The sequence below is a fragment of the Cebus imitator genome, unplaced genomic scaffold (assembly GCF_001604975.1).
Source record: "Cebus imitator isolate Cc_AM_T3 unplaced genomic scaffold, Cebus_imitator-1.0 Scaffold375, whole genome shotgun sequence".
Taxonomy (NCBI): Eukaryota; Metazoa; Chordata; class Mammalia; order Primates; family Cebidae; genus Cebus; species Cebus imitator.
This window is the reverse complement of record NW_016107690.1, coordinates 1,100,059-1,123,244: the sequence shown is the minus strand read 5'-3', so window position 1 is coordinate 1,123,244 and position 23,186 is coordinate 1,100,059. Positions and strand designations below refer to the sequence as shown.

Below are 23,186 nucleotides of genomic sequence, written 5' to 3'. Positions count from 1 at the left end.
TGCCCTCATGGGATGCCTGTGCCCTCATGGGACGCCTGTACTCCTCATGGGACGCCTGTACTCCTCATGGGACGCCTGTGCCCTCATGGGACGCCTGTACCCTCCATGGGACGCCTGTGCCCTCATGGGACGCCTGTGCCCTCATGGGAAGCCTGTGCCTTCATGGGACGCCTGTACTCCTCATGGGACGCCTGTACCTTTCATGGGACGCCTGTACTCCTCATGGGACGCCTGTGCCTTCATGGGACGCCTGTGTCCTCATGGGACGCCTGTGCCCTTATGGGATGCCTGTGCCACATGGTACACCTGTGACCCCTCCAGGACACCTGGCTGGTAGAATGAGTGCAGCTGTCCTCACCCTGAGGCTAAGGACACCATTGTCTCAGGAAGGCTGAAGACCACAGGCTCCTGGGGGTGAGGGGCAGGTGAGGGCCCTCACGACCCTCGTTGGTGGTCAGCAGGCCTGGCCTAGGGGTGATTGTGGGTGGGACGAGCCACGCAGCAGGGACTTATCCTGGGTCCTGCTCACACCTCTGGTTCTGCACTATTTCCCAAACCACTCCGCACCCCAAGGCCTCCTGGGTGGGGACCAGTGGGAGTCACAGACACAGGCGGAGGTGGACAGCAGAGACCCCACCCTCTGTCCATGACAGGTGACGTCCAGGTCCCCATATGCCTCAGACCCCAGGGCAAGGCTGAGCCTCCCCTTCAGACCCCAGGACAAAGCCGACCCTCCCCGCTCAGACCCCAGGACAAGGCCGACCCTCCCCCCTCAGACCCCAGGGCAGGTCCAAGCCTCCCCCCTCAGACCCCAGGACAAGGCTGTGTGTCCCCACTCGGACCTCAGGGTGGGGCCATGCCTCCCTGCTCAGACCCCAGGACAGGATGTGTCTTCTTCATCAGACCCAGGGCAGGGCCTCACCTTCCCCCTCAGACCCCAGGGCAGGGCCTCGCCTCCCCCCTCAGACCCCAGGGCAGGGCCTTGCCTTCCCCCTGAGACCCCAGGGCAGGGCCTGCTTCCCCCAGCTCAGACCCCAGGGCAAAGCTGAGCCTTCCCGTCAGACCCCAGAGCAGGGTCGTGTTCCCCCCTCAGACCCCAGAGCAGGGCCTGCCTCCCCATTCAGACCCAAAGCAGGGTGTGTCTCTCTGCTCAGACCCGAGGGCAGGGCCTTGCCTCCCCACTCAGACCCAAGGCAGGGTGTGTCTCCCCCTTCAGACCCACAGCCACCTCACCTCAGGCTGAATCACTGTGAGCGGGTGTCAGCAGGGCTGTGGGGGTGGTTGAGCAAGTCCCTGCTTTTGTGGGTCCCGCAGCTCTGCTCCCAGCAGGGTGAGCTCAGGGGCGGGAGAGGCAATCAGGACTCCCAGGACCAGGGCCGGCCCCGAACCCCTACCAGCCTGTCCCTGGGTGTCCCTCTCCCTGGAGGTGCGTGTCCTCCCGAGGGCGGAAAGTCAGTCTCAGGCCACCTCTCCGGGCCTCAGTTTCCCCTTCTGTAAAGGAGCATAATGCATCAGGCTCTATTGAGAAGGTAAAGTCTGATGAGTCAGTCCTCAAGGGCGTTCGAGCACTTGACATTTATTAAGCACCCTGCTGTGTGCGGAGCATGCTTGGGGCATTTGGGGAGACCTCAGTGGTGCAGACGGGTCTTTGGGGGTGATCGGGGCTGGCGGGGAGGAGGAGTCGTCCTGCTGGAGAGGGTTGGCTGTCCCATGTGGGGGCCCATTGCCCCTCAGTGACTGACAGCTCCGAGTCCCTGCGTGTCTTCCGCTTTCCAGGACAGGAAGGGGGCCGCAGGGGCAGGGGTGGGGGCCTGACAGCCAGGGCAGCCCCAGCGCGTTGCCTCCGGGAGCCGGGGTGGGGGCCGACCGTTGGGGTGCCCCTCCCTGCCCTCGGCCTTACCTCCACCCCGGAGGGTACCTTGAACATAACAGGAAATTTCAAATAACAGGAAACCAAGACCAGCGAGGCAGGCGGCTCCACCCTCCCCCAGGGCCTCAGTCAGCCCCGGGGGGAGGCCATGAACGCCACGGGGACCCCGGCGGCCCCCGAGTCCTGCCAACAGCTGGCGGCCGGCGGGCACAGCCGGCTCATCGTCCTGCACTACAACCACTCGGGCCGGCTGGCCGGGCGCGGGGGGCCGGAGGACGGCGGCCTGGGGGCGCTGCGGGGGCTGTCGGTGGCCGCCGGCTGCCTGGTGGTGCTGGAGAACCTGCTGGTGCTGGCGGCCATCGCGAGCCACATGCGTTCCCGGCGCTGGGTGTACTACTGCCTGGTGAACATCACGCTCAGCGACCTGCTGACCGGCGCGGCCTACCTGGCCAACGTGCTGCTGTCGGGTCCCCGCACCTTCCGCCTGTCACCTGTGCACTGGTTCCTGCGCGAGGGGCTGCTCTTCACCGCGCTGGCCGCGTCCACCTTCAGCCTGCTGTTCACCGCCGGGGAGCGCTTCGCCACCATGGTGCGGCCGGTGGCCGAGAGCGGGGCCACCAAGACGGGCCGCGTGTACGGCTTCATCGGCCTGTGCTGGCTGCTGGCCGCGCTGCTGGGGCTGCTGCCCTTGCTGGGCTGGAACTGCCTGTGCGCCTTCCAGCGCTGCTCCAGCCTCCTGCCGCTCTACTCCAAGCGCTACATCCTCTTCTGCCTGGTCATCTTCGCGGGTGTCCTGGCCACCATCATGGCCCTGTACGGGGCCATCTTCCGCCTGGTGCAGGCCAGCGGGCAGAAAGCCCCGCGCCCCGCCGCCCGCCGCAAAGCCCGCCGCCTGCTCAAGACGGTGCTGCTCATCCTGCTGGCCTTCCTGGTGTGCTGGGGCCCCCTCTTCGGGCTGCTGCTGGCCGACGTCTTCGGCTCCAACCTCTGGGCCCAGGAGTACCTGCGGGGCATGGACTGGATCCTGGCGCTGGCCGTCCTCAACTCTGCGGTCAACCCGGTCATCTACTCCTTCCGCAGCAGGGAGGTGTGCCAGGCGGTGCTCAGCTTCCTCTGCTGCGGGTGTCTCCGGCTGGGCGTGCGTGGCCCCGGGGATTGCCTGGCCCGGGCCGTCGAGGCTCACTCCGGAGCCTCCACCACCGACAGCTCGCTCAGGCCGAGGGACAGCTTTCGGGGCTCCCGGTCGCTCAGCTTTCGGATGCGGGAGCCCCTATCCAGCATCTCCAGCGTGCGGAGCATCTGAGCTTGCAGCCTTGTGGACGGACGGGGCAGCCGCCGGTGTGTGCCAGGCAGGCCCTCCTGGGGGGCAGGAAGCTGTGTGCAGGCAGCCTCGCCTGCATGGGGAGCAGAGGACCGGGCAGGCCCCCCTGGCCTTCCCGGTGGCCCGTAAGGGCTTCTGACGCTGAGTGGGCTTCCTGTGGTCACCCTGGACAAGGAGGCAACCACCCCCCGCTCCCCGTAGGAGCAGAGAGCGCCCCGATGTGGGGGCGAGTGGGTTCCCCACGCCCCCGCTTCTGGGTGATCCTGGGGAAGTCCCGGCCCCTCCTTGGGCCTCAGTAGGGCTCCCAGACTGCGAGGGGTGCCCGTGGGGTGCGTGCCCTGGCAACATTGAAGTTCCATCATGGTACGTGATGTCATAGCCTCTTATTCCCCGGTGCGTGCACGTGTGGGGACCGCGGCTCAGGGGGGCTGTGGATCAGGGGCAACTGGGTGTGTCTTTGCTAGAGAGGGCCAAGGGCCAGTGCCCTTGAGGCGTGGCTGTGAGGGTGGCGTGTGTGTGGACAACCTCTGGGCATTGCGGGAAGTGGGGGTGACAGTGACAGTTAATGCCACCTCTCCTTGTTCACTTCCCCTTTACAAATGGCACGGCCCACGCCCCAGCTCTGGCCTCTGCACCTTTTGGGGACCTGGTCTGGGGGCCGGCAGAGGCAGCGGCCTTGGCCTCCTGGCCTGGGAAATCTTCCCTCACGTCCCCTTCAGCATGAACGGCCTCGGCTTTCCCCATCTGTAAAATGGTTTAATCACTGAAGATGAAGGTTCAGCTTCAAGGTTGCCGGTACCTGCCCAGCGCCAGCCACAGGGGACTACGTGTCCCGTAAAACCTCCTGTGGAGCCGGGTGCGGTGGTACGTGCCTGTAGTCCCAGCTACTCGGGAGGCTGAGGCGGGAGGATCGCTTGAGCCCGGGAGTTCTGGGCTGTAGCGCGCTATGCCAGTTGGGTGTCTGCCAAAGTTCGGCATCAATATGGTGACTTCCTGGGAGCGGGGGACCACCAGGTTGCCTAAGGAGTGGTGAACCGGCCCAAGTTGGAAACGGAGCGGGTCAAAACTCCCGTGCTGATCCTTAGTGGGATCTCGCCTGTGAATAGCCACTGAACTCCAGCCTGGGCAACATAGCGAGACCCTGTCTCTAAAAAAAGAAAAAAAAACAACTTTCCGTGGAGATGTTCAACTCCACCGCATTCTGTACAGGAGACGCCAGCCCCACCGGGCTACGGTGAACCAGAGAACTGAACTTGGAAGTGTAGATTGTGTTTAATTTGAATCTGTTTATATTTCGGTAGCCCCATGGGGCGGGTGGCTGCGGTTTCGCTGCAGATGTAAACCTAGAAGCCTCTGGCACCTGCAGCTCATAGACAGCGCTCGCCCTCCTCCTCCCAGGACCAAGCCACCCTGCCCAGTCCAGAGTCTGGGTGGCGAGAGTCAGAATCCACCCTGCCCGCCGCCTGAGCTCAGGCAGCTCTGCTTTATGTCATTTTTCTCCACTGTATGATGGGGATGTGGCGTGGAGGGGCCGTTTACCCACCAACACAGCAGCCGTGAGCCAGCCGTGGCTATTGAAAATTCATGGAAATTGCCGGGCGCGGTGGCTCACACCTGTAGTCCCAGCACTTTGGGAGGTCCAGGCAGGTGGATCACCTGAGGTCAGGAGTTCAAGACCAGCCTGACCAACATGGAGAAACGCCATCTCTACTAAAAATACAAAAATTAGCCAAGTGTGGTGGCGCATGCCTGTAATCCCAGATGCTCGGGATGCTGACAGGAGAATCGATTGAACCCGGGAGGAGGAGTGAGCCCAGTTCATGCCACTGCACTCCAGCCTGGATGACAGGGCAAGAGTCCTTCTCAAAAAAAAAAAATAAAAGAAAGAAAGAGAGAGAGAGAGACAGGGTCTTGCTATGTTGCCCAGGCTGGTCTCAATCTCCTGGGTTGAAGTAATCCTCCCGCCTCAGCCTCCCAAAGTGTTGGGGCTACAGGCATGAGCTACTGTGACTGGCCAATTGCAGACAGATGGAACTGTGGCCGGCCACTTCACCGGTGTGTCCCAAACACCCCTCCGCATGCATAATAAGAGGGGGTACTTATCTGCTCCTGATTCCTGTTCTGTGTGTGTTTAGTGGGGATCACAGCAGGAAGGCAGGGTGGGGTGTTGGTGGAATTTGGGATGAGTGGAGTCTGGGCAGGTCCGGAGCTCTCTGTCTGCCTTCTGGGCCCGTGTAAGCTGGCTCCATTGTCCCCTCTGCCCTGCTTTGGCTGAGCTGAACCTTCTTGCTCCTTCCCAACTGGGGGCTTTTCACTTAAACTTTGTTGCCCCAGATGGACTGGCCTTGATAGAATGCGCCTTGGCTCATTCATCACTCAACTTCTGTCTGCTCATTTTTGTACCTTAGCTTTAGTGTCACCTCCTCCAGGAAGCCTGCTTTGACTTCTCCTCCCTAGGTCTCCGCTAGGCGCCCATAGCTGCCTGTGTTTCCTGCATGACAGCTCTGCTTTTACTGGGCACAGCTTTCCCTCATTCTTCACTCAACTGCTCCAGCTCATCTTTAGAGTTTCAGCCTAAGTGTCTCCTCCTCCAGAAAGCCTCCCCTGATTTCCTGGCCTCCCTAGGCCTCCTCTGGGCTTCCCACAGCTGCCTGTGTGTCCTCTATCACCGCTCCCATCGCCTCTGGTCACACATCCATTTCCTCCTTCCGACTTTGAGCTCTGCGTCGGTGGGTATTGTGGCTTTGTCGGGTTCCTGGCCGTGTCCCCAGCACCCAGCACATGGCCTGGCACACAGTAAGTGCTCGGTAACCCAGCACCACGCTCAGAAACCCCCTTTCCAGCTGGGCGCGGTGGTTCACGCCTGTAATTACAGCTACTCCAGAGGCTGAGGCACAGGAATTGCTTGAATGCGGGAGGCGAAGTTTGCAGTGAGTTGACGTGGAGCTGTTGCACTCCAGCCTGGGTGACAGAGACTACGTCTCTAATAATAATAATAATAATAATAAACAACTAGTTAAATAGAATTCTCACATGCCACCGGCGGGGAGAGTGCTTGATTCATTATATCAGAGGAAACCGAGGCTCAGAGAGGTGAAGCAACTTGCTGAAAGCCACACAGCTGGGAAAGGGAGGAGTTGGGATTTTTAGCCAAGGCTCTTAATCGGCACAAATACCACTTCTCACCTGGGACAGAAAGGAAGCCCCGACTCCTTAGGCAACCTATAGAGCCTGGGATGTTGAGACTCAGGGCTGCTGTCTGCTGAACCCTGGGGCTCAGTCTTCCCATCTGGACAAAGGAACGTTGCTTAGGTACCTCTAGCCCTGAGACACTGGGTTCTTAGGGTTGGCAGGTTAGAGAAAAACCAACGTGGAATACCCAGAAGTTAACTTGAAATTTCTGGTGAACAACTAATACCTTTTTAGTACAAATATGCCCCAACTGTGAATAAAGATAAATATAAATAAGCCTGCAACAAACTCCTTCATAAACCGCAGGCTCCAGACTACAAGTCCCATAACCCACTGCGTCCTCCCTTAGGAACTGACTATCATGACTTTTTATTTTTCATTCATTCTTTCAAAAATGGCACAGGCCACCCGCCGTGCGCCAAGTCTTGTGCTAGGTGCCGGGGATACATCATATGCACAAAACAGACGTAAGTCTTTGCCCTCGTGGACTTTGACATCTACATCCTTGGGGGAGTTGAAGTGATTTTTGTTTTTCTCAGCAATTTCTGCCAGGGAGACTACAGTTCCCGTGACCCTTTGTGTTTGTTTGATGGGACTACAACCCCCAGAAGAGTTAGCGCGCCAGACAGGCACTTATTGTCCCTTTAACTCCAATTTCCTTCCAGGTCGCAAGGTCACGTCTTGTTTCCCACCCCCGCCCCCCCGCCACCCGCCACATTTCGCCCCTCACCCCACCTCCCCTCACGCCAAAGACAGGGTTAAGAAAGTGCTACTGCGAAATAGTTTTTTTAAAACATTTTACTGCATTTTATGACTTGGAGTTTATGTGAAACTTAGCGGTGTTAGCCCAACAGCCCGTCGCACCTTCCGGGAGTCCCAGAGTGGGCCTACAACTCCCAGGGAGCTCAGCGAGCGCCGGGCTGACTGCAATTCCCGAAAGGCAGCGCGGCTGGCGGGGCGGTTCGTGGCGGTGCCCGCAGGACCCCAGAGCGAGAGCGGGCTGCCCGGCGCGGCGCCCGCAGGACCCCGGCGGCTACCCACGCCGAGGTGAGTCCGCGGGAGCCGCCGCTGCCACCGTCCCGTCCCTGCCGCCGCCCCGTGGGGCCCCGCCGCCAGCCAGGATGCTGGAGGAAGCGGGCGAGGTGCTGGAGAACATGCTGAAGGCGTCGTGCCTGCCGCTTGGCTTCATCGTCTTCCTGCCCGCCGTGCTGCTGCTGGTGGCGCCGCCGCTGCCCGCCGCCGACGCCGCGCACGAGTTCACCGTGTACCGCATGCAGCAGTACGACCTGCAGGGCCAGCCCTACGGTGCGTGTCCCCGGCCCACCCACGGGGCTCCCCGGGCTCCCCGGCCACGCCACTCACGCCCGGCCAGCCCCAGGCCGATCCTCAGCCCCGGCCTGGGCCGCCCGACCCTTGCTCAGGCCCCAGGCGAGTCAGAGCCCGGCTGCCCTGCACCCCCGGCTCTCCTTGCTCAGCGCGTAGGGACCCCCGCGCTTTCTCCCACAGCCCCCGACCCCTGCCCAGGCCTCCTTGCCCTGGAACCCATGGCCGGGCCCAGCGTCGCGCGCTCCTGGAGCCCTAGGTCCCCTCTCTCCTGTCCCTGGCTGGGCCGACGTTGAGCTGCCTTGCCGAGTCTCTCTCTCCTGGGTCCCCTCTGCCCCTAGGCTTCCCTGTCCCGTCCTGATCTCCAGCGCCCAGGTCCCTGTTCTGGAGACCATCTGGTTGGTCCCTGGACCCACCAGGTCACATCCGTGTGTCCACGCCTCCCCCCTTTGCCTGACTGCGTTTGGAGCTAAAGGTCCCCGCACTGATTCCTGTCAGGCTGAACCACTCCACGCAGTGGTCCAGCAGTCCCCACCCCCTACCACGGCCCTGGGTGCAGAGTGCACTTTGTCCAAATTGAACCCCACTCTGAGTTTTCTCACTCTGGTCACTTGCCCCCACGGCAAGGTCCCATTTCTTCCCAGGCCCCTGACACCCTGGTCCCAGTTCCGGGTCATATGTTTCAGAATCTGGTAGCCTAGCCTCCTTGGCTGCCTCCCACGTCCCAAGTTCCTCCGATCACCTTTGACCCCCTTCTCTGTCCCGCCTTTGATGCATACCCACGCCCTCAGCTCAGCCTCCTCACCGCCACTTCCCAGAACCCCGCTGGTTCCATCTTTCCAGGATTTCCTCATTCCCTTCCAAATTCATACACCCCAGGTCCCCTTGCCCCTGAATTCTGTAATGCTCCCACTCACCAGCCCCCCTCACCCCCCATCGTGGCGCTGACCCCAGTGTCCAAATCATTCCACATCCCCTTGTCTTTTCCTGGTTGTAGCTGTCTGTGGCATTCCAGAACCTTCTGGTCCCTGGTTTTTCTTCTTTTCAGCTTGGCCCCTTAGGTCCCTGAATGTCAAGGCCTGACCTCCCTTGTAAAGGAGTTCCCATCCACGTGGTCTCACGGGCCTTTTCCTTCTGAGCCCAGATTCTCCTGTACTGGCTCCTCTCATTACATCTCAGGCTCGGCCTGAGGCACGGGGACCCCCAGCCTCTGCCAGCCCTTGGGGAGCCCATTTCTGGAGATGCAACCAGAGTTTGGCCTCAGGCCCTGTTTTGCCCCAGAGTTAAGATGTTTTCATTTAGAGCTGTTGCTGTTAACCCAGGGGACACTGGGTGATGTCTGGGGACATCTGTGGTTGTCATGACTGGGGGTGCGCCTGGCATGGAGTGGGTGGAGGCCAGGGACACTGCTTAGCACCCTGCAGTACCCAGGACGGCCCCATCCCAGAGAATGATACGGCCCTAGTGTCCAGGGAGGAGCCCTTGGGCCGGAGTGGCGGTGTAGACCCGAGGCTCCGGGCTCCGTAGGTGGGAGTGGAAGGCCCTGAGCCCTAATGCAGTGACCGCATTTTCCCGTGCTGGTCGGCATTTTCCCACGGTGGGGGGCACCATCCTGTAGAACCGTCAGGTGGCTGTGACCTGCAACCTCACTGCCTGGCACAGAAACCACCAGCTGCAGGAGGCCGCCGAGCCCCCAAAATGTGGCCTGTGCAGCCGAGGGGCAGGATTTTCATGATCTGCACCTGAAAAACCCCACTCCTGTTGTTCAAGATAAATTCTCCAGGCCCCTCTGAGGCCCTGTTCGCACTCCTGGTGTCTCCTGACTGGGCCCCCAGCTCACCTGCCTCCCTCCAGCCCCCGGGGCGGGGGTGCTCTGGCGGCTCCTACACTGTCCCCGGGCGGATGTGGGCCCTGCCTCTTCCCGTGAACCCACCCGGGGAATGCATTTGGCTGTGGAGCGAGCAGGTGTCCCGCCGTTCCCCAGCCAGCCAGACGCCCTCTCCGGCTTCCCGGAGTCGCCTTCCAGCTTCCTGGTGGGGCCTCCTTTTCTCCACAGCCTCCTGACGTTCGCCCCATCTCCTCCCCCGATTCCCTCGGCCCCTTTTCGTGGCGCCCTCCCTTCCTTTCCCCCGCAGTCTTTTCTCTTCCCCTCGCTCCTCTGGGGCCTTTGCCCGAAATCCAGGGCTTCCTTCTGAGTGTTCCGTCCGATGGGCGCCTTCTTCCCTTGCCCTCCTTCCCGGCCCCCGGCCTTTCTCCTGGTGAGGAAGCTGGGCCCGGCTTTCCCTGTATCTGGCATTGCCCAGCTGGTCCGTGGGCTCTGGGAATGAGCGGAGAGGCTCGTGGGGCAGCTGCCTCCGTGCTCCTTGTCTGCACCCCAGGAAGCACAGCCCAGCTCTCGCAGGGTAGGGGAGGCCCGGCCAACACACCCCACTGCGTTCTCTGGCAGCTCCGAGAGACTGGGGATTTGGGCCAGAGCCCTGCTGAGGACAGCCCTGGAGAAGCCCCAGCGGCTGCTGCCCCGGCCCCACCACCGGGAGCAGCAGCACCCCTTATGCACTGGGCATCCTTTCCCAACTTCCTTCCTGCTGCTGTTGAGAAATGCAGGGCGGGGCGGTGCCCTTTGTGTTGGGGTGTGGTCTGGGTCTCACTGGCCAGGTGCACAATGCCCCTCTCTGCTCAGTGGACTCCGGCCCTGCCGGGCGAAGCCCTTTCTGGGCTCTGCTGCCTTCACAGCAGGTGGGGCTGGTTGAGCTCATGGCCCCTGTGAGGTGGGAACGTTAGTACCCTTTGGAGCGCCCAGCTCCCAGGACCCTCCAAGTCCATCAGACTTGCCAGAACTCCTTCATCTGGGAGCCGGCTGACTGCAGTTTGTAGGTCACGTCTGGCCCTCCGCCTGTTGTTGTTAATAAAGTTTTATTGGCACACGGTCATGCCCATCCTTTCACATCTTGTCTCTGGCTGCTCTCACTTAGAAACAGCCGAGCTGGGTGATCATCCCAAAACCCCATGGCCCGTGCGGGGAAAGGGCGGTCGCCTGGCCCTCAACAGATAGACAGATGCTAAGCCTGCTGTTCAGGTCTGGTCCTGTCACTCGTACTGGTGACTTCCGTCAGGATGCCCAGTGCCCTCCTTCACAGTGTCCACCACGAGTGGCCTCTGCCCATCCAGACTTGGGGCTGAGGGAGTTGGCACTGATTTCGCCTCTGCACAGGGCCGTGTCCGCACTGGCTTGTGGGCACCCGGCCCAACCGTGGCCCTCAGGGGAGGCTGGGGCCACCCAGGGCCACCTGTGCTCCTGGGCAGATGGGCCTTGGTCACAGAGAGCCCCTGCCATTGTGCCCCCAGGGAGCAGGAGCTGGGACCTGGAGGGCAGCGTGGCCTCGGCAGGTGCTGATGCGAGGCGGGGCTCAGACGGGCGGGCTTCATCCTAAAGGCGAGGCCGTGGCCTCCAGGGAGCCCTGGCGCTGGTGTCCGCCCCTCTTCTGACTTGCTGCTGCTCTTCCCTTCTCCAGCCTCGCTCGCTTCGTGAAGCGGGTCCTGCGTCCACCTGTGGGAGTTCGAGGCTGGAGAACGGGGTGAGGGGTTGGTGCCTGCCAGTGGCCTCATCTCCCGCCCCCAGAGAGGTGGCATTTGGGCATTCGAGCTGCCCCAGAAGGCCAGGGCACATGGGGACAGGTGGGGCGCAGGGCAGGGTCGCTCCTGGCATTGCAGGACCCTGAGGGCCTCCCAAGGGAAGACGAAAGGCCCCCAGCAGGCCCGGTGGCATCAGGCTCTGAGGGGAGCAGGGGTGAGGCTGCGGGCCCGGGGCGTGTAGTGGCTTCTCCATCCCGGGCCTTGAAGCTGGTTCTCTGTGCCCACCTCCCTGTGCTGCTCCCGAGACCCCACCCATTCCCAGTGTCCCTTCCGTGTCACACCTGTCCCCCCACGCACCCAGCTCAGCTCGTTGGATGCCCCATTGGAGCAGGCAGCTTTTCCCCCTCCGGCACTTCCTAGACAGCGCATTGCTGGACAGCAGGGCTGGGGCTCAGTGCAGGCCCCAGGAGGAGCTGCGTGTATGGGGAGATGAGAGAATGAGGGTCCCCCAGCGTCCACCTTCATAGCGGGGCTGGCTCCAGGGTCGCTGGAATCAGCCCTGTGCGTCGCTGTTTTGAGTGCATCTTGCTCGGGATTCATGCTGGAGGTCCCCGGGCCCGCGCCCGGTCCACCTGCGGCAGGTCTGCTTTCGGGCCTTGGTGGTGTGGGGTTGTCTGCGGCGCTGGAGATGTTTTAGATCATTGCTTGTCTTTAACCTGTGGCGACGTGACGTAGGAATTGGGATTTGCAGCTTCCGGTGTGGCCCACTGAGGCCTGCGTCCCAGCTGAGCGCGGTGGCCCCTCTAAAGGCACCGTCCAGGGTCCTTCCACGGCCACTGAGGTGGCCTTCGTGGAGCGTGGCGGGCAGCAGCTCAATCCTTGCAGGGGTGAAGAGGCAGGAAGTGGGGGGTGCGTGTGCAGCTCAGGGGCACAGAGCAGGGACCCCCCCGGGCTGCGTCTTGCCGGGCGGAGGGCATTTTGCTGAGAGAGGAGGGAATGGGAGTCCCAGGAAGCAAAACCAGGAGCCCTGGCGAGCTTCCAGAGCCTCGATGGGGAGCACCACCGCAGAAATGAATAAGCCCAAGAGGAAGTGACCGCCCCACGCTCTCACCCGTGGTCCTGGCCTTCCTGGGAAGCCCCCGCCTCGCACCACAGACGCCGCAGCTCGAGCTGCTGAGCCTCGGGCCGCCCCAGCCCCCGGATTTCTAGAAAGCTTCTGTTTCCAAGGCCTGGCAGGGTAGACCCAGAGCGGGAGAGCCCGAGGGGCGCTCCGTTCCTGTCTCATGGCCCAGTGCAGGGGTTTAACCTGCGGCCCATGTACCAGCTTCAGGGGAGTGGGCCCCAGCTGGAGGCCCGCCCTTGGCCTAATTAATGGCGTTTTATTGGCACACAGCCCCACATGTTGGCTCCCCTGTCCGACACGGCCGCACTCACCCTGCAGTTTTAGAGCTGAGTGGTCGAGATCAGAAATACTTTCTGGTCTGTTGCGGAAGAGGTTTGCGGAGCCCTGGGGATCCCGTGTAAACTTCGGCATGGTGGCGGGGAAATGTGGGTTTCTCCAGGGAGAAGGGTCTCTGCTTGCATTAGAGTTTCCAAAGGGGCTGGGTGAGGTGGCTCACACCTGTAATCCCAGAAATTTGGGAGGCCAAGATGGGCGGATCACCAGAGGTCAGGAGTTCCAGACCATCCTGGCCCACATTGTATTTTTAGTTCAGATGTGAGTCTCTACTAAAAATACAAAAATTAGCCAGGTGTGGTGGCAGGTGCCTGTAGTCCCGGCTACTCAGGAGGCCGAGACAGGAGAGTCACTTGAACCCGGGGGATGGAGGCTGCAGTGAGCCGAGATCGCACCACTGCACTCCAGGCTGGGCGACAGAATGAGTGAGACCCTGTCTTAAAAATAAAACAAAAAAAAAAAACAAAAAAGGGGCTCTCAGAAGGTCTGGGACCCACGGTTAACCCGGGCGCTGAGCCTATGGGCATAGGCCTGCCCCGGTGACCAGGTGTGCAGGGGGCAGGCTTGGGGGGCCCTGGGAAGTTATTGAATCGGCGGTCTCCCAGACGAGGGCCCCAGGTTCTGGGCTGGGGCTGGGGCGGTTGGATGGGTTTCTGGCCTGGGTCTGTCCCCTCCCTCTGGCCTGGCCACCCACCGAGGCTCACAGCCCCACCCCTGTCCCCACAGGCACGCGGAACGCGGTGCTGAACACGGAGGCGCGCACGATGGCCGCGGAGGTGCTGAGCCGCCGCTGTGTGCTCATGCGGCTCCTGGACTTCTCCTACGAGCAGTACCAGAAGGCCCTGCGGCAGTCGGCGGGCGCCGTGGTCATCATCCTGCCCCGGGCCATGGCCGCTGTGCCCCAGGACGTCGTCCGGGTGAGCGTCTGCCTTGCCCCAGCCAGCTCTGGTCCAGAAGCTGGGGCTGGACTTGGAAGCAGCTGTGTGACCCTAGGCAGGTCGCTTTGCCTCTCTGAGCCCTTTGGAAAGTGGGATGGATGGGGGTTCCCCTGCACCATTGTTCTCTGAGGTGGGGATTCTGTCTTCAGAGGATGCTGGCTGATGTCTGGAGGTGTTCAGGGAGGGCTGCTCTGGGTGTTGAGTGGGTGGGGGCCAGGGACACTGCTCAGCACCCCACAGTGCCTAGGACAGCCCTGCCCCAGGGAGTGATCAGGCCCCAGGGCCCACGGGGCTGCGAGGGAGGCCCTGCTTTCAGGGCACGGGACCTGGCAGAACCCAGCAGATGCCCTGAGTGAAGGTGCTCTTGCAGATGAGGGGCGGGCGGGATGGGGGAAGCGCTTGTTTCTCGTGAGTGCCTCCTGGTTCACGCCACCGTCTGAGGGCCTTCCTGCCCTCCAGGGACTGCCGCTGGGCCCCCGCTACCTCGCCACCCCTACCAGGCCAGCAGCAGCCCCCTGAGCGTGCGTCTGCTCCACAGCAATTCATGGAGATCGAGCCTGAGATGCTGGCCATGGAGACCATTGTCCCCGTGTACTTCGCCGTGGAGGACGAGGCGCTGCTGTCCATCTACGAGCAGACCCAGGCCGCCTCCGCCTCCCAGGGCTCCGCCTCTGCCGCTGAAGGTGGGCTCCAGGCTGCAGGGTGGGGGCTGTGGGCGTGGGGAGGTGTCCCTGTCCCGAGGGCCGCCGACGTCCTGAGCTTTTCCTACCCTCAGCGTGTGGCATCGCTTCGCCAGGGTTAACAGTGGGGGTTCCTGGGCCCTTCGTGGGCCTGCTTCGTCACCACCTCGGGGCTGGGACCTCGGACTCTGCATTTTGCAGCCCCCCGACCCCCGCCTGGCTGCTGGCTGTGTACACACGAAAGACCAGAACCACTGACTCAGTGGGAGGCCTTTCCCGTCATCCTCGGGCTCGTGGCGTGTGAAAAACACGGGCATGTCCTCAGCTCTCCCTGCCGGGGAGATCCTCAGCATCACATCGCCAGCAAGCCGTGCGGGTCATCGGCGGTGTTCTCAGGGAAAGGGGCCCGCGCCTTTCTTTCCTCCGGCCCCGCGAATGGGGGCCCTGGCAGTGAGCTCGGCGCAGAACCTGTCCCGGGCAAAATGGGAGTGGAGCGCTGTCCAGAGTGAGGGAGAAAGAGGAATTGGAGGAAAGCAGTTGAGGGGCTGCCCGGGGCCGTGGTCAGCTGTTGGCGGAGCAGGGCTGAGAAAGGAGGCCAAGCCCAGGGCCGCAAAGAATAGGGCACGACGGGGGTTTGTCCCGGCCCCGCCCCACCCAAAGCAGTTTGGTGCTGTGGTTTCAAGCTATAAAAAAGGTTCATCCTACACCGCCAGATCACCGGGACTCTAGATCCAGCATTGGCTAACGCCGGCCCAGGGGCCACCCGTTTTTGTTGATAAAGTTTTATTAGCACTGGGCCACATTCATTTATGTACCGTCCGTGGCGGCTTTCCCAGCAGCAGAGCTGAGTTGCTGCGACTGTAACAGACCCTCTGGTCCGCAGAGCCAAAAGTGTTATCTGGCCCTTAAACATTCCCAGCCCCTGGTCAAGATTAAAAGTCTTGACAATGGCCATTTTTGTTGTGGCATTAGGAGAGTGTAGTTCTGCAGTTTTTTTAAATTTTTTAATTTTCTTTTTCTTTTTTTTTTTTTTGTTTTTATCGAAGTCTCCCTCTGTTGCCCAGGCTGGAGTGCTCGGCTCACCGCAACCTGAAAGAGGGATACTTGGTGGAGTATTACACAGCTGGCAAAAATGATGTTGAGGGCCAGGCATGGTGACTCACGCCTGTTGTCCCAGCATGTAGGGAGGCTGAGGCAGGAGGATCGCTTGAGGCCAGTATAGCAAGAGTCCTGGGCAATATAGCAAGAGTCCTGTCTCTACAGGAAATTAAAAAAATGAGCCAGGTGTGGTGGTGCATGCCTGTAGTCCCAGCTGCTCCAGAGGCCCAGGTGGGAGGATCTCGTGAGCCCAGGAGGGAGGCTGCAGTAAGCTAGGATTGGACCATTGCACTCCAGCCTGGTGACAGCAAGACAGGTGTCTAAAATAATCAATAGATAAGAAATAAAAGATAATACTGATAAATAACCCTGATGTTGAGGTAGACTGCTGGCGTGGAGAAATGCTTCTTTCATGACGGTTAGTGGGAAAAAAGCAGTCACACGTTATTGGTCACAACCGTCTTTTTAGAAGTAATTTTTTTCTTTGGAGACAGAGTTTCGCTCTTGTTGCCCGTCCCCACACGTGGGCTGTCGCCCAGGCTGGAGTACAGTGGCACAATCTCAGCTCGCTGCAACCTCCCGGCTTCAAGTGACTCTCTTTCTTCAGCCTCCTGAGTTGCTGGGATTACAGGTGCACGCCACCACGCCCAGCTAATTTTTGTATTTTTAGTAGAGACAGGGCTTCACCATGTTGGTAAGGCTGGTCTCGAACTCCTGACCTCAGGTGATCTGCCTGCCTCGGCCTCCCAAAGTGCTGGGATTACAGGTGTGAGCCACCGTGCCCGGCCAAAAACAACTTTTTAATTTTGAAATATTATACTTATAAGAAGTTTAAAAAATATTACAGAGAGTTTCCTGGGACACACGTCCCCCAGTGATCATATTTTATATACCCACGACAGTTGAGGTTTTGTTTTTATTTTATTATTAATTTTTTATTATCCCTTGTTTCAAAAGATTGCGTTTCTAGGTCAGGCCCAGTGGCTCACACCTGCAATCCTGGCACTTTGGGAGGCCCAGACAGAAGGATCGCTTGATTCTGGAAGGTAGAGGCTGCAGTGAGCCAAGATGGCATCATTGTACTCCAGCCTGGGCAACAGCGTGAGACCCTGTCTCAAAAAAAAAAAAGAGTTGTGATTTAAAAATGCATTAAAACACGAGAAGTGCAGACTCAAAGTCCTGGCCAGGCCCCGGCCGTAAGTCCCTAAGTGAACAGCTGTTACTGAGTGCCCAGGAGGAAAGGATCAGAATGACATGGAGGAACGGTTCCCCAGCAGAACGTTCCAGAAAGGAGATGTGAATACTTTCAAGAGAAGGTTGTCCTGGAGGAGTGCTGGTATCGCGCGGTATCGAGGTCTGCTGGGGACGTCCCTGCACCCGGCTGGCGGGCTCTGCCCGAGACACCGACCTGTGGCGTGGTGGTGTGGGTGCTGGGGATGCCCCCTGGCTGCGGCCTGGCTGACGCGCCGTCCCCCTCTCCCTCTCCACAGTGCTCCTGCGCACGGCCACCGCCAACGGTTTCCAGATGGTCACCAGCGGGGTGCAGAGCAAGGCCGTGAGCGACTGGCTCATCGCCAGCGTGGAGGTGAGTTGCCGCCCGCCCCGCCGCGGCCCCGCGTCCCCAGGGGTCCCTGCCATCCGCCCGGCTCACCGGCTCAGCCATACAAGAGGGAGCCTCTGATGGGGAGCTGGGGTCAGATCACGCCCCTGCCTGGCTGAAGGCCCTCCTGTGGCTCCAGTGACGACCGAAAGAACCCAGACTCGTCACATGGCCAGGGAGTCGCTCTGTGGCGTGCCTAGGGCCTGCCAACCCCTGGCCTGTCTCCTGCCTTCCATCATGGGGCCCTGCACACCGTGCCGCCTCCTCCCACCCCAGGGCCTTTGCACCGGCTGCCCCTCCCAGGAAGCCCCCTTCAGGCTGCAGGGTCCCCAGCCCCTTCTTGTCACATAATCTCACCCATCAGCCAGACCCTGCGTCCTCGTGGACCCTTCCCAGCACCCAGGGTGTCGGGCTCAGCAGGGTTTTGAGAGGGCAGGGAGCTGCAGGTTTGGAAGCAGCCGCTCAGGTCATCGAGGCAGATCCAGCAGGTGACGCCTGCGTAGCCGCTGCTGTGACACAATCTCAGCTCACGGCAACCCCCACCTCCTGGGTTCAAGTGATTCTCCTTCCTCAGCCTCCCGAATAGCTGGAATTACTGGCATGTGCCACCACGCCCAGCTAGTTTTTTGTATTTTTAGTAGAGACACGGTTTCACCATTTTGGCCAGGCTGGTCTCAAACTCCTGACCTCAGGTGAGCTGCCGGCCATGGCCTCCCAAAGAGCTGGGATGACAGGCTGAGCCCCGCGCCCGGCCGTGCCCATGCGCGTGCACACGTCCGCGGCAGCTTCTGAGTAGTTATAACAGACACCATCTGGTCCCCAAAGCTGAAAATATCCCCTCTGGCCTTTTATGAAAGTCTAGTCTGCTGGCCACGGGCTGCAGTGGAATCCGACTTTGGTGCGGTAAGAGGACGGTTTGGGAGCAGGTGGACACAGACCCTGAAGGGACCCGAATGCCTGGCTCACAGACTTGGTCCCGTTCCTATAAAAAGTTATCCTCCTGCTCTGCCCCGGTTTTTAAAGATTTCAACCTGAGGGCCAGAGCAGGGTGGGGTCCCTGTTCCCGGCTCCATTTCCTCTCTGGGGGAGCTCCCTGGGGCTCCCAGAGTCAGAGGCTGGCACCTTCTGTGGGCCTCGGCGCTGAGGACCATGTTGGAACCTGGTGGGTGGGCCCCACGCAGCCCAGAGGGGAGGGGCCTCCAAGCCCCACCCAGGGTTCACCTGCCCTTGGAGCAGCCCGGCCATCACCCCGCCCATCACCCCGCCGTCTCTCTGCAGGGGCGGCTGACGGGGCTGGGCGGAGAGGACCTTCCCACCATCGTCATCGTGGCCCACTACGACGCCTTCGGAGTGGCCCCAGTACGTATGTGCGTCCCCTTCCCCCCCACGGGGCAGGGACTCTGGCTCCAGGCCAGTGCTGAGGAAAAGCGTGTGTGGGGACAGCACGGGGGTCTCAGCGGTTCACCCCTCAATGGCCTCTGCCCGTCATCCCGGTCCCCGAGAGGGCCTCAGGGTGGGTGTCGTGGGACTGAAACAGGCTGGGCTCTTGCCAGGGGTCCCAGGTCCCCAGGCAGGGAGGTGGCTGTGTCAGAGGCTGAGCGCAGGGAGTCTGAGTCAGGGTCGCCAGGGCCAGCCCTGGGTGCTGTGGCTCTGCACGAGGCTGCCTGGCAGCTGTGGTCTGCCAGTGAGAGGACGCAGCACGGAGCAGAGTCCCGGAAGGGAAAGGCACGTGGGGTGCGGCCGGGAGGCCAGGCCCTCTCCCCGTGCCTCACCCCAGCAGTGAGCCTGAAGCACTGTCACTAGCGAAGCTCCCAGAGGTCCAGCGACCCAGTTCCTATTAGGGGCTGGTTCTGTGTCCCCAGCTGCCTGGCCAATGCTGGGATTCCAGATTCTAGAGGGAAGCAGGGCCTCACGTAAACCGCGGTGTTTGTGAACACGGCTTCGGCCCCGGAGCCCGTGCTGTCAGTCAAGGTCAGGGTCCTGGTCCCAGGCTGCCGCACAAGCTCGTTCTGTTGAGCGTGGGTTGAACGGGGTCAGGGCGTGCACCACCCTGTAAACCGGCACCCTGCTGCCTTCCTTGAACACAAATCAGCTGAGCCAGGCAGAGCGCGAGGGCCAGCTCTGATCTGCTGCCCAGTCCCCTGGAGGGCCGGGCCCCTAGCCTTGAGAAAGCCTGGTCCCGCCGGGGCCCACACACAAACTCAAGCTGTTCAGGGCGATGCCTCCTGAATGCCTGACCTCAGGTGATCCAGCCGCCTCGGCCTCCTGAAGTGCTGCGATGACAGGCGGGGGCCACTGCGCCCTGTCCTTCTCGGTATCTTTTTCTTCACTGTCCCAGTGAAGCTCTTTTTGTTTTGTATTTATGTTTTGAGATAGTCATACGATGTAACGTTCACCATTTTAGAGTGTGCAAGTGACTTTTAGTGCATTTAGAATCGTACAGTTTCCACCTCTAATTCCAGAACATTCCATCACCCCAAAAAGCAGCCCTGCCCCATCAGCTGTCACTCGGTCCCCTCCCCAGCCCTGGAACCCCGGCACGCACACATCCGTCCGGGTCCCTGTGGGCTGGCCTTTGGGATGGGTTGTGTGAATGGATGCTACACTGTGCACGAATCCTTTTGGATCTGGCTTCTCCCACTGAGGAGGGTGTTGCCTCCCCCTGATTCAGTGCCAGCAAGGGCCCCTTTATACGCTGTGGTCTTGGGACGGTCCCAAGCCATCGCAGTGTCCAAGAAGCAGTGTGGCCTTTTGAGAACTCGGCTTTAGATCACAAAGGTGCATCGGGGCAGGAAAGGCACGTGGTCAGGCTCTGCCCTGAGGCTGGGGCTGGAGGGTGGAAGGGCTGGGCCCGAAGAGGGGACCCCGCGCAGAGACCGGGGGTGGACAGACACTGCCCTCTGTGAGTGAATCTGGCCCGGTCCTGGGCTCCAAACTGTGTAGCGTCTTCTGGGCGGGGCTGAGTTGAGGTGGATGAGGAGAGTCCTGGGCTCCGGGGACCCTGCAGACCCCAGGCCATCACTCCAGGATTAATACAGGAGGGGAGCCATCCAGCTGCCTGCCGGACATGGCATAGGGGCTGGGGACAGCGCAGAGATGACCGTGGCTGCTGTGGGCAGTGAGGTCACTGGGGTGCGGGAATGGGGTGGGGTGACCGTGGCCTTGCCTCTCCCACCCCCGCAGTGGCTGTCACTGGGCGCGGACTCCAATGGGAGCGGCGTCTCTGTACTGCTGGAACTGGCACGCCTCTTCTCCCGGCTCTACACCTACAAGCGCACGCATGCAGCGTGAGTGCCAGGGGCGGGCGGGGGCGGGGGTGCGGGGGCCACACTGCTGGCGAGTGCCACCCACCAGGCGCCTCTGCACCTGTTTCTGTGGTGCCTCCTGGCCCTGATGTGGGCCTGAGCCCAGGGAGCCCAGGAATCCCAGGAATCGGGCGCCGGTTTATCAAGGGCAAGCCCAGCCATGGAAGGCTCCGTCTCTTGGAGTCCCACGACCCGCCTGGTGTTCGCCCCAGGCAGGGTTTTGCGGAGCCTGCACTGTCAGTCGAAAGCAGTGGAGACGCCCGGCTGAGGGCCCCGGAACCAGGGGCTCCCTTCAGCCCTGTGATGTTGGGGCCGGATTTTCCCCTGGGGTGGGGCCGTCCTGGGCACTGCAGGGTGCTGAGCAGCGTCCCAGCCCCCACCCATTCTATGCCAGGAGTACCCCACAGCCATGACAAGCGCAGATGTCCTCACGCGTTGCCCACTCTCCACTGGGGGCAGAATCACCCTGGTTGAGACCCCCTGGGTTAGGGGATTCCACAGACCCCCCAAGAGACGGTGTCCCATGTGCCCTACTGAGTTCCCAGGAGGCTGCACACATTGAAATCCACGCCCTGAGTCGGGAGGGAGAGAGGAGGCGAATCCCAGGAGCTGGGGTCCCCCTGGTTCACACTGTCTGCCCCTGCAGAAGTTTATCCTGGGGTCTGGTGTGAGCAAGGGGCAGACTTGATTTTTCCCCAAATAATGAATGCAGGGTTTGTCCCCCATGCCCTTCAGATGTCTTTTGCGGATGATTCTGTCCTGGGCACTACCCACTCCTCGGCAGGAGCACCCCCAGGCGTAGCAACCACAGATGTCCTGGACACGACTGTCTCCTGGGGAGGGTGGGTCGAGTCACCTCTGGGTGATACCCCAGCCCAGATAGTCACCCGCTCCCGAGACGGGACTCCTGCAGCCATTGTGTCAGCAGCTCAGAGGGCCAGGGCCACTGTGGCTGGGATGTTTCTTACCCTTCTCACAGTCACAAGGCAACTGCCAGGCGCCGGGACTCATATACAGGTTCAGGTAGGAACTTGGATTCGAACTCCTAGCCTCACCAATCCTCCTGCCTCAGCCTTCTAAAGCACTAGAATTACAAGAATGAGCCACCACGCCCAGCCAAAAAAATTTTTTTAAAACTGTGGAACCTCCTCCCCAGCCCCCCACTGATGCCTTTTGAGAAGCTCATGCAGTCATACACATGTGAACAGGACTGGTTTCTGCCCAACGGGGGGCTTCTTGGCAGCCAGGGCTGAGGTTGGGTTTCCGGGGAAGAGGGGAACTGGGTTAGAGAGAGTCTGGGGCAGACGTGGGAGGATAAGGGTAGCCACCGGCCTAGGCTTTTGTTAGGGGGTGACCCCAACAGTTTCCTTCTCTGATCCTGGTGACCCTCTAACAGCCCAGGCTATGTTCCGTTAGAATTCTTCTTGGCCAGGTGCAGTGGCTCACACCTATAATCCCAGCACTTTGGAAGGCTGAGATAGGTGGATCACATGGTCAGGAGTTCGAGACAAGCCTGACCAACATGTTGAAGCCCCATCTCTATTAAAAATACAAAATCAGCTGGGTGTGGTGGCATGCACCTGTAATCCCAGCTACTCAAGAGGCTGAGGTGGGAGACTCCCTTGAACCCAGGTGGCGGAGGTTGCAGTGAGCTGAGATAGTGCCACTGTACTCCAGCCTGGGCAACAAAAGCAAAACTCTGTCTCAAATGGAGAGAAAAAGAATTCTTCTTCTTTAAGTGAATAGTCTCTATTTTCTTGGCTTCCTGGTGTCTGTTGCCTGGTCAGTCATCCCCGTTACTCCTGGACTGAGAGGCCTCTAGAGCTGCCGTCTAATGTGGGCTGGCCCTGCTGCCCAGAGACACTGAGCCATCAGCTGTTGTCATGGGGGAGCTCCTGGTATAGGGTGGGTAAGGCCAGGGACGCTGCTCAGCATCCTGAGCACCCGGGATGGTCCCCCCCTGCAGGGAAACATCCGGCCCCACAGGGCTGAGGGAACAGACCCTGCCCTGGGGGGCTGGTCAGTATTTCCTACTTTGGGGAGACCTCCATACCCGCCTCAGGGACCTGTGACCTGGCCGTGTCTCCTCTGCCCCTGGCGCTCTCCTGTCAAAGCTAACATCAGGTCTCCACCAGGTATAACCTCCTGTTCTTTGCTTCTGGAGGGGGCAAGTTTAACTACCAGGGAACCAAGCGCTGGCTAGAAGACAACCTGGACCACACAGGTGAGCGGCCCTGGGTGGTGGTGGTGGGGGCCGTGGGGGCGTTCGGGGCAGTGGGGGGGGGCCTGCCCCGGGGGTCGGTGGGGGGGGGCGGGGATTACCGCCCACCCCGCCAGCTCTTGGTGCCCTGCAGACTCCAGCCTGCTCCAGGACAACGTGGCCTTTGTCCTGTGCCTGGACACCGTGGGCCGGGGCAGCAGCCTGCACCTCCACGTGTCCAAGCCGCCCCGGGAGGGCACCCTGCAACACGCCTTCCTGAGGGAGCTGGAGACGGTGGGTGCCCCTTTGATAGACGGCCCTGGGGCTCTGTGGGGCACACACATCGGGGCCGGGGTGGGGCGTTTTCTTCCGGGATGTCCTTGCTGTCTGTCGGTCCTTGGGACTGAAGGGCACACTGCGTCGGGGCGGGACTGGGGCGTCCTGTTCCGGGGTGTGTGTGTCCCGCCCCCCCCCTTCCCTCCTTACCCGGGGCTGCAGTGGGAGGCCTCGGGGGACCCCGGGGGTCGGTGCATTTCTCCTTGTTCTGCACCGTCGGGGGTTCTGGGAGGCCCCTGGAGCGTTTGGAAAGTGGGCTGGGGTGGCCATCGCCCCTGCCCGCCCTCCTCTGCC

At 61.1% G+C, this 23,186-nt stretch overlaps 2 protein-coding genes across 3 annotated transcripts in view; both read left to right on the top strand.

Annotated features, from left to right (window-relative positions):
• Positions 1 to 1,126: 1,126 nt before the first annotated feature.
• On the top strand, positions 1,127 to 3,557 carry S1PR4 (sphingosine-1-phosphate receptor 4). The gene has a single exon (XM_017507444.2). The coding sequence runs from the start codon at positions 2,019 to 2,021 to the stop codon at positions 3,171 to 3,173; it is 1,155 nt and encodes a 384-aa protein (XP_017362933.1). The 5' UTR covers positions 1,127 to 2,018; the 3' UTR covers positions 3,174 to 3,557.
• Positions 3,558 to 5,125: 1,568 nt separating this feature from the next.
• The window catches only part of NCLN (nicalin), a 23,640-nt gene continuing 5,579 nt past the window's right edge, over positions 5,126 to 23,186 (top strand). The window contains exons 1-8 of one of the 2 annotated variants that reach the window (XM_017507439.2): positions 5,126 to 7,688; positions 13,462 to 13,652; positions 14,212 to 14,356; positions 16,942 to 17,036; positions 18,330 to 18,410; positions 20,235 to 20,338; positions 22,492 to 22,580; positions 22,711 to 22,850. In XM_017507439.2, coding sequence (XP_017362928.1) covers positions 7,505 to 7,688; positions 13,462 to 13,652; positions 14,212 to 14,356; positions 16,942 to 17,036; positions 18,330 to 18,410; positions 20,235 to 20,338; positions 22,492 to 22,580; positions 22,711 to 22,850 — 1,029 coding nt within the window. In that variant the 5' untranslated portion in view covers positions 5,126 to 7,504. The remainder of the gene's footprint in view (positions 7,689 to 13,461; positions 13,653 to 14,211; positions 14,357 to 16,941; positions 17,037 to 18,329; positions 18,411 to 20,234; positions 20,339 to 22,491; positions 22,581 to 22,710; positions 22,851 to 23,186) is intronic. The other variant, XM_017507440.2, reaches the window with a different exon arrangement.